Source organism: Otolemur garnettii, unplaced genomic scaffold (assembly GCF_000181295.1).
Source record: "Otolemur garnettii isolate 467f Iridium unplaced genomic scaffold, OtoGar3 scaffold00048, whole genome shotgun sequence".
Taxonomy (NCBI): Eukaryota; Metazoa; Chordata; class Mammalia; order Primates; family Galagidae; genus Otolemur; species Otolemur garnettii.
In genome coordinates, this window is record NW_003852443.1 from 299,315 (window position 1) to 309,936 (window position 10,622).

A 10,622-nucleotide genomic window follows, 5' to 3' on the forward strand; every position below is an offset into this window, starting at 1 on the left:
AAAATGTATGAAAACTATAAATTATCACCAGTGTCAAATGCTCATCACAAACTAGTCTTTCATCTAAGTGGATATAAATATTTTTTAATAGATATTAGGAAAAATAAGAAAGTGTATGTTTCCAAACATACAGAAGCTCAAAGAAAAAAACCTTTAACCATGGATTGGATTTTATAATTTCACTGCAAACTTTCTTTTTTATTCCTATTTCTCATTTCAAAAACAAAGCAAACAACCAAAAAAGCACATTACATATATGTTGAATAGGATACCAGAGAGCATCAAATCAGCAAAAATAGAATGCATTAACTTTTATACGTCACTGGCTTATGATTTAGAAAAAGTAAAGTCAGAGCTCTGTCTCCGTGTACCCACGATAAATCTGAGGAAGTCCTTTCTAAGCAGAAAAGCACACGAGAAAATGTAAAAACAGGAAGATCGAAATAAATAAAAATTCAAAACTTCCTTATGCCCAGAAAGCTAATGCGACAAACTGGGAAATGTATACAAGGATTAGCAAGTTAACATATTTATACTATTTAAGGCGCTGCACAAGTTTTTAAAGACTGAATGAGTGAAAGAAAATACAACATCCCAGCAGCAGAAAAAAGACACAAAAAGGAAATTCACCAAAGTAAATATAAGTGTGCAAATAAACAAAAATACTTACCTTTACTAATAAGCAAAAACTGTTACTTCAAATAACTCTATCTACTTAGTGCATAGTAAAACAATTATTTTAAAAGAGGTACAAGTGTAGGAAAATGATCACTCATTTACCTCTAGTGAGTACTCAAAAAAAGGTGACAAAAACCTTCCCGTGGAGGGAGTCGGACAATAATTTGACAATGTCTTTAAAAAAAGTGTACATCTTTGACAAATTTTACCCTTTAGTCCAAAGGATATAAGCAGAGGTATGGAGCAGAATTACAAGCAAAAATGTAAAAGCCCCCAAATAAGGAAGACTATGATATGGTACAGCTATTTGTTACAATGAAAACACAAGGTTCATGTTTTAGAAGAATAATAAAATGAAATGTTTTCTGATAGTTTAAATGGATAAAATATACTATGAATAGCACATAAACTATGATACCACTTTGTTTAAAAAAAGTATGAGTACCTACAGAAAAATTGATATGTTTTACTATATTTTATAAAAGTTCTAGAATATATTGCATTTATAACAAAAAACTCTTTATAGTTGTGCTAATTTATAGGTAAGAATCATCTTTGTGTCCAGAAGCACTTCAGCATGCTCATATATTGGGCCGATACTAACTGTTTCAACAACAAAAGTCATTTAAATGTTCTCTATTATGTTTCACTTAACAAAAAGATCCATTTTGATGCTATGATAATACTATAAAGTGTGTAAGAACCAGAAAAGGGGCCTAACGACCCTACTGGATTAACCCAGGGGGACAACCTTGGGCAAATTACCTTTCTCAGTCTTTTCACATCCAGGAAACAGTATAATAGGGAGGTACCCTAGCCTATATTCCTCATCAGCCTTATTGTGAGAATTAAATAAGATCACAATGATTAGTCAAGTCCATAAGAATACTAGATAATTAAAAAGAAAAGTGACTAACCTCTGATGCCTGTATACAGGTATTAAAATATAACATGTACCCTAAAAATATGTACAACTGTTGTATATCAATAAAAATAAAAAGAAGCTCTGGGTACATCAATAAATGAAATGTATTTCTAGTTAAAATAAAAAAAAAACCACATAGAATAAGCATTTAGCTTTTTTTTTTTTTTTTTTAATAGTTTCTAAGACATCTTCCTCTGACACTTTGTCATAGACTTCAGGGAAATAAAAAAAACTCAGTGTGTTTCAGGTGTATATCCTCAGGAAGTAAAGCAATCTTTTTTCATGTCCCCGTCAGTGATGGGACCAATGCCTTCAACATAATAGACGGATGATTGATACTTGAAATATTAAATTGAAATTGTTTAAAGTATAAATCAAGACAATAGTGACTAATACTACTTGCGATTAGGACTGAAAAATCTCGGCGATGTATGATGTATAGGAAAGCACCTGGGTATCCGTTCTTGTCTATGTCTGTCGCGCCTTTCATTGAGTAGCCGAAGCTGGGGGGCATGCTTCGAGCAGCCCACTGCCCTTCCAGGATTTGAGATGGTGCTGCGTTCAAGCCTGTTGACCTTCCATTAAAGATATATACAATTCCTTTTTTATCTTCACCCCCATATGGAGCAGCAATTGCAATATCTGTGGGGCAAAATGAGGAAGAGAAAAAGAGAAGAAAGAAAAGCAGGAGGAGGATGAGGAAGGATGGAGAGAAGAGAGGGAAGAGGACAGGAAGGAGAGAATTGTTTACTTACAATTATTTATATGGAGATCTTAATATTTACAAAATCCATTTATCAAGATAAATACTGATTCAAAGTTCAATAGGGAACTCTTCGTGCAGAAGGACCAATGTAAATCAAGGAAATTCAAGCAAAACTGTATAGAAGTGATACTAATTTAGAGCCAGAGATTCTGGATCTGACCTTAGATAAATCACTTAACCTTTCTGGACCTCAAATCTTTCATCTTTATAATTAGGGAGGGGGGAGGTGTGGGAGGAAGACAGCAAATGTTCATCTACAGTTCATTTTGGTTCTCAAAACTTTAGTTAATTTATTTATGCATTTGATTTTTCTGAAAAGAAGTCAATCTGGCTCAGGAATTTTAAAGTTAGGATTTCATCTTGATCTTGCTCAACTTACAATAAGGTTTTAAATGAAGAAAACGATCCAACACCAAATAACCTTTTCTATCTCTAAAATATACGTTCTTCTCCCTCTGTGGCTACCACCTTAGACAAACCATCACTGCCATCCTATGAGGTCTGGCAATTAAGTTCACAAACTTACCACCATGAGCTTACACTGGCAGCACCGTACAAAAAACAGGGAAAGGTTTCATACCCTTGGTGTATCAGTAACTCACAGCTGCCTTTGTGTTGATGTGGCTGTGTCTTGCTAAGTGGCATTCATTGTTCTTGCATGCTTTTGTGTGCTGTATAATGATGGCTCTGATGGTCATTACAGAAAAAAAGCACTGGCTTTGGTGCACACACCTTCCCAAGGGGAGTAACGCCATAGGTGACCATGGTGGTATTCAGCAATGAGGTATGTGGCACTTTTTCCAGAATGAGTTCATGAACTTAATTGTCACATATATGTAACTACACATCATAGACAGATAGAAATAAATGGACATATATATAGCTAATTTCCCACGGAAGGCATTACCTACCAAATCTCCTTTGGGACAGTAAGACCCAAAGGAGAAACCCTGGGAGACCAGAATCATCCTCTATGGTATTGATTTTAAAAAGTAAAACCTCTCTGTAAAATCTTCATAAAACTTCACTTTTTTTTAGCTCTTATTCACATTTGTTATGTTAATAGACAATATATTTCAATAAAAAGAAAGTAGCATGATATTAAGAAAACTCTGTTAAAGTGGCTGTGGAACCTTAAGATATGGTGATAGGTCTTCCCGGAAAACCTTGGGGTCAGAGGCCTTGCTATATGACAAAGAACTCCCCAACTTTATTTAGAGTAGAACCTTAGACCTGGCTTTGTATTTTCTAGGTAGTTTCAGTTATCAGTAAGTAGTGATTTGGTCTATTCTATAGTTTTCTGTTCACGTTTTATTATGAACTTTATACTACTGCTTGACTTGCTCTCTTGATGATACAAAATACAGTATTTTAGGAAGCAAAATGTACCTTTGAGTAGTTCTTCACTAACATTGAAACTTCTTGGGTTAATCTTAAAGATGACATTTCTAGTCCATGACATATCTACTCAAAAGGCAGGTGTGGAATCTAGAGGCCAAACATTTCCTTTTCTACTACTATTTGAGGCATGTAAATCGTCTATAATTTTGAAGTTTTCTTCTTAATACAACCTTTCTTTAAATTTTAAGGGGACTAAGGTCTATGATATTGCTGTTTATACAAACAGTACAACCTCTCCATCTGCCATCTGTACAAAGATTTTTAATAGTATCTTTTAAAAAAATCTTGGTAATTTTTTACCAATATTTCATGTTTCTGAAAAGAGTTCTATAGTCAAAGCCAACTTTATTTTATAAACATAATGACAGCTATTGAAATGGGACTATTATAAAACAATGGGCTTAGCACTCTGGGATGCTGAGATGGGTGGTTTGCTGGAAGTCAGGAGTTCGAAACCAGCTGAGCAAGAGTGAGACCCCTGTTTCTAAAAACTAGTCAGGTGTTGTGGCAGGCGCCTCTAGTCCCAGCAACTCGGGAGGCTGAGACAAGAGGATCACTTGAGCCCAGGAGTTGGAAGTTGCTGTGAGCTGTGTGATGCCATGGCACTCTACCAAGGGCAACACAGTGAGACGCTGTCTCAAAAATAAATGAATAATACAGCAACGGGCTTATGACTTTTAAGGGACCAATGAAGAAAAACATAACTGCCATCAAAACATCTCAGACAGCCAGGACAAAATTATGCCTTTAAAAATATTAATGGCTTGTCTGCTAGTTGACTGGTAAATTAAAAAAAAAACTAAAAAATCTTCAAACATTAAAAATATACAGCAATGGCAAAGCATAACTGTGAGGTTTGCGTTAGAGTCAGAATTGCCTTGACAATGTGCCAAAGTGTGTTTTTTACAATTGTAGCCAAATAGCCAGCAGAGGGCACTGCTGCCGAGCAGGACACAGAGACCCATGCTAATCACAACCTTAGCACTCAGCTGGCTCCGTGGGGATGAAATTTCCTTTTAGAAATTAATTGTTCTGACACACTAATTTGAGGCTGCATGAATAATAACTCATGTGAGTCAATTTTTGAAAACTCTGATCTGAGTTTTAATAAAAAATCAAAATGGAATCTGTCTTTAAATTTGGTGTGTCACACCCAATCCATCTTTCCCAGGAAGAAGGTTTGCCCATGTGAACTTTTACACATGCAGTCATGGGACTTTCCAGGTGAACATGGGTAATCAGGGACACACAGTTGCTGTGCTTTAATCTTACCATTGAAGCCGTCCTGGTCCAGATCTCCCAAAGGAGCTATGGCACTGCCGAACCGTGCAAAGACCTCAAACCCATTCAGCTTTGTCGTCTGGAAGTCTCCAGAAGCTCTTTGCAGAGACACTGAGACCTGCCCCACCTCTTGGAGTTTGCCATCAGAGCCACGATCCATGAACAAAGGTGCTCCAATGAACACATCTGCATAACTAAGAGAACACAATCTTCTCACCAAAGCCAAGATCATAGTCCATCTATCAGTAGGCACTTTCTTTCCTATTAAAAACTGTTTCCTTCTTTCTGCTCCTCTCACAGCCACACTGAAGCACAAAATGATTACCATAGCAGTCATTTTAAATTCAAACCTTCCTTTAATTCTTTCAAGAAACTGAGTAATTCATAACTTTTTTTTATCTTTTCATGTTATAAAAGCTATTGAAAAAAGTTGAGACCAACATGGGGGTTTTCTAACCCTGGTGATTACAGTTGCTTCAGATTGCTTCCTTACAGAGAAAGATTAGCAGGATGGGTCCAGACAAACAAAAGAAAGAATGTTTAGTTTTAGTAAAGCGTTCATAAACAGGAGAGGAAAACTGTTTCTGGAAACATTTTTTTAAACTTACTCATCCCCATCAATGTCAGTGGCAGCTACAGAAAATCCAAAATAGGCAGCCATCTGGATAACAAGATGAAAATGAAATGTTTATGTCTCATCCAACCAGTTTAGATAATTAACATTTGTAGTACATGTATCAAAGTGAAAAGGTTTTGGTTTTTTTTATTTTCCTATATATACAGTGCTTCAAGCTAAATTTCTTCTCTTTTGTTTATTCTGACAACACAATGACAACCAGGTCATGAGGCTTGCTTGTTTTCCTAGGGTATAGTGAAGACATATTCACATATCATTTCAGTATCATCAACACATGCCACTTAAGCCCAAGTATAAGTAATTCTCTTTCCAAAGACTGGCCTAATCTCTCTTTCTTCCCATTCCCCAAAACACATCAGACACAGGTATACAAACAGAAAGATATGCAGCTACAGACACATATTTTAATTAAACCCAAAAAGCTATATATAAATGCCTATGCAGTGAGGATAACAGATAATAATTATTAATGATAGATAATAATGAGCTCTCCCTATGTGAAATTACTACTACTCTAAAGAAACTGCTGTTTGTAAAAATGTGGAGAGAACTCAACTTTATCTTTCACCTCATTCAGTAACTTGTCCAATGGTTTTGCTTTTGAATTACATACAGTACAAATGTGTTTGTTATGAGCTTAGGATGCATATAGAGAAGGAATGTCTTCTCCCCTGCCCCAGGGGTACACTGGCTATCACAGACATAGAAACCCAGGTGGAAATTAATGTGAAAAAAGGAAGTTCTAAAGAAAGCCCAACATGCAAAACAAAACTGAGAGAGATGACAGATTAAATACAAACTAAGGTGGAGAATGAGTCAAACCAAAACGAAAGGAAAGTTAGGAATTCTTCCAAAATTTGACTAGCTCAGATATCAGGAGGGAATGGGAAGGGAGATTCCCGCATTACCTATTTGGAGTTGGCACAATGTAGCTGAAAAAAATAAAAGGTGTGTTCTTGTATTCGATGACAAGATGGGAGCCCATGGAACAGTGTACTGTGTTTGGGGATGTTGATGTGCTGACTGGAATGTAATGGAAAATATCCAGGGGCCTTCGTCTCCTAGGGTGTTTGGCCCGAAGGTATAAAGAAAGAATGCCATTACTGAGACAAGTTTTGTCTTGTACCCTATGATAAAAAAAGTTTTCATGGGATTCTTACAACTACCCCAGGAGGAAGTTATCAGCCTCCTTACTGGTAAAGATAAGGAATCAGATTCACAGTGGTAAACACCTTGTCTAAGGCAGTAACAGACTAAGCAGAGACAGTTCAGGTTTGTCTTCATCCAAAACCCCTTTCCCTCTCCGTGCTCCCCACAGTGGAGGAGGAGTAAAGCAAGCATCACTGACCACATGCAATAGGGTTCAAAGACAAACACAGACACGAGACGGGAGAAGCTGCTTGACCTAACAAAGTCAAACGGCAGAGACCAGCAGCCTAGCAGCGATGCTACCTGCCTTTCAGCTATCGCCTCTCCAAGTTCCACATCAGCCCTGGCGGCCACACAGACGGGAAGAGGTTTCCGGGCACGCTGAGCTAGTCACCCATCCAAGAAGTCCTCTCACAAAGCCCAACAATCTCAACCAAACAAAAATCGGGCTTGAATCTCAGATACGCAAACTATGAGGAGGTTTTTTCTTCTCTACTACTGTTTAATTTTTCCTTTATCACTACCAACTTATTTAACTACCAACTCTGAGATATATAAAACATTACATTATGCCTATACTTGCACAGAATGTCTAATAATTAAAATACCTTTTTCTAATTTGACAATTCAGATCGTTCTTTTCTTTTCTTTTTAAATTATGGGTACATAATATATATCTTTATAAGATACATGTGATGTTTTGATACAGGCATATAATGTGAATTAATCAAATCAGAGTAATTGAAGTATCCATGGCACGTATCATTTCTGTGGACTGGGAACATTCTAATACTGCTCATTTTATCTATCTAACTATATTTTTATGCCATAAGGTGGGGATGGCTAATGGATACAAAAAGTACAACTTCTTAACTGAAGAATAGTTTATTTCAGGTAGTACAAACGAAGTTTGCCTAAAATGCCTATAATTTATATATGTGTGCCATGCTTTCTTCTTTGCAGTTAATAAAACTAAAAGGTATAGATTATTCCTTAAAGGAAAATGTAATGTCATTATCAAAGAAAAGAAAGCTTTTAAGGTTTTACTTGTGAGCAATTTAATTTTGTAATTCCTAAAAAAAAAAAAAAAAAAAAAAAAAAAGAGCCAAAATACAGAAATACAAAAGGTTTTGCTTATAAAACTACTTTGGTTAAAACAAAAATGAAATATTTAAAGCTTATCTTGTATCTACAATATGAGTGTTACAAAATCATTAAACCATTCTGATACTGGCCAGAAAATTTTCAAGACGTTAGAAAATGCTCCTAATAAAATGTTGAATGAAAAAAGACATAAAATTAGAGATGGAGCAAAGCAGTTTGTACTTAGTGTACAAGAGCACATGCATACACACGCACACAGAAATACACCAAAATGATAACAGGTTGATAGATTATCTCCTTGACTGGATTATAGGTGGTTTTCTTTTTCTTTTTTTATACTTTATTCCTCAAATTTTCTCAAATGAATATGCACTGCTTTTATAATAGAAAGGGCAGGGGAGGACATTTTAAAAGCATACCTGCTCACCAGTAAAATTGTATAAGGAGGACATGTTCTTCCCATCATAAATATAAACCTGTGCAGGAAATATAAAAGTATATGAAATACAGTAAAATAAGACAACTTAGAAATTTTTTAAGAAACACATTTTAACTTTCCTACCATTCCCAAAGTCCTTGCTGCTCTTGGAACTCCTGAAACAAAATCTGGGGAAAAATATAAAACAAAACAAATTGTTCACTTTTAAGACCAAGATTGAAAATTACAGAAGAAAGTGGCTAAGTCAGAAAGCTGCACATTTTATTACTTGAGTAGAAAATAAATAACAGATTTATAAAAACTGGTATTCCATACTAATAATCCCAGCATTTGTTCTACAAAATCAAAATTTATGAAATATAAAAATATTGTTGAAGATTCTCAAATATATGCAAATAAGCTCTGGAGTCATTTTTAATCTTGTTAAACAAGAACAAGATATGGCCAGGCACAGCGGCTCACACCTGTAATCCTAGCACTCTGGAAGCCAATCCAGGAGGATTAGTCGAGCTAAGGAGTTTGAGACCAGCCTTATAGCAAGAGCAAGACCCTGCCTCTACTAAAAATAGAAAAAGTTAGGCAGGTGTCATGGTGGGTACCAGTAGTCCCAGCTACTGGGGAGGCTGAGACAGGAGGATTGCCTGAGGCCAGGAGTTTGAGGTTGCTCTGTAGGCTGATACCAATGTCACTCTAGCCTGGGCCACAAAATGAGAATCTCTCTCACATAATAAAGTGACCCACAAATGAAGAAAAGCTATACTTAGAGTAATGGAAAATAATACAGAGCAAACTGAAATGTAAAAGTGGCTGTGCCACAGACTGTGATAAAAATCAGGTAAAATCTCTGATTCCTAAACTGAGCTCCTATGGAAGATGGATGAGCAAAGACAGGATGGGATAATAACCTTATAGACAAAGCCCAGAGGTGGCAAATCATGCTTAAAGGAAAGAAAAAACCAAGCCTGTCCCAGGATTGAATTTCCTGAAAACAGGAAGAGGCTTAGGAACTCGCTGAGAGTGCCAGAAATGGGAAAGGAGCAGAAGAAAGAGGCTGAGGGTGGCCATGGAATTTCAGTGCACACTGAGGAAAGTTCACCACAGACCACGCTGGGACTCTCCTCACTGTGCTACTACCACCGCCCTTGTTTCTCCTTCTATATTCCCTAGCAGTGGTTTCAAATTGCTGAACATTTTCAATACAGATGTTTCAAATGTTTAATCTAAATTTATTTAAAAGGATTAAAAATAGTTTAAATACTTCATACCATCTACGCCATCACCATTGAAATCTCCTACAGCCACTGAGTAACCTAAATGGGAAAAGAAAGGTAAAACACCATTAGGGCAAGGAGTAACTACCTTCAGCATTACTGTTGGGTAACCTTTTCTTAAAAATATTTTCAAGTAGGCTCAGCGTCCATAGCACAGTGGTTACCGTGCCAGCCATATGCATCAAGGCTGGCAGGTTCAAAACCAGCCCGGGCCAGCTAAACAACAATAACAAGTACAACAAAAAAACAGCCGGGTGTTGTGGCCAGTGCCTGTAGTCCCAGCTACTTGGGAAGCTGAGGCAGGAGAACAGCTTAAGCTCAAGAGTCTGAGGTTGCTGTGAGCTGTGACGCCATAGCACTCTACCAAGGGCGAAATAGACTCTGTCTCAAAATTTTTTTTTTTTTTTCTGAGTAAATCCTTTAATTATGTAACAGTTTGTCCTCTAGGGGTAACAGAGTCATATGTCTGAAATAAATTTTATAAGCAAATTTGAGTTAAATATGGAAATAGTATCCCTTTATTCAAAAAAGATGATTGTTTTATTAACTTTACAAAGAAATTGGTTAAAAACAGAATATCTACAATTCATCAAAATGAAGCAACAAGTAGATTCTTTTAATCAGCAAGTACTATTTCTGTTACATATGACTTATTCTAATAATTAACTAAGAGAGAAATGTAAAGAGAGAGGACAAACATTACTAAATCCTAAAGACCAAAACTGTAGTTTAAAATAATGAATAAAAGTTCAAGAGTCAGACTGCCTGGGTCTGAACCTCAGAACAGCAAGTTATAAACAAGTGACTCTGGGCAAGTTATTTTGCCTTTCTGTGCTTCAGTGTTCACGCCTACGAAATGAAAGTAATAACAATACATTTTCACAGCCTTGTGAAATGAGCAAATACAGGTAAAGCATGTAGAACAATACCCAGCACATAGGAAAAACATCTTAAAGGTCAGCCATTATTAC

At 36.3% G+C, this 10,622-nt stretch overlaps 1 protein-coding gene across 1 annotated transcript in view; it reads right to left on the minus strand.

The window, feature by feature from the left end:
• The window catches only part of ITGAV (integrin subunit alpha V), a 94,257-nt gene that overhangs the window by 23,750 nt on the left and 59,885 nt on the right, over positions 1-10,622 (minus strand). Inside the window, exons 8-13 of the mRNA XM_023514155.1 lie at positions 9,646-9,767; positions 8,504-8,547; positions 8,361-8,417; positions 5,660-5,712; positions 5,043-5,245; positions 2,054-2,245 (exon numbers count right to left, since the gene is read on the minus strand). Of these exons, the coding sequence (XP_023369923.1) occupies positions 2,054-2,245; positions 5,043-5,245; positions 5,660-5,712; positions 8,361-8,417; positions 8,504-8,547; positions 9,646-9,767 (671 nt within the window). The remainder of the gene's footprint in view (positions 1-2,053; positions 2,246-5,042; positions 5,246-5,659; positions 5,713-8,360; positions 8,418-8,503; positions 8,548-9,645; positions 9,768-10,622) is intronic.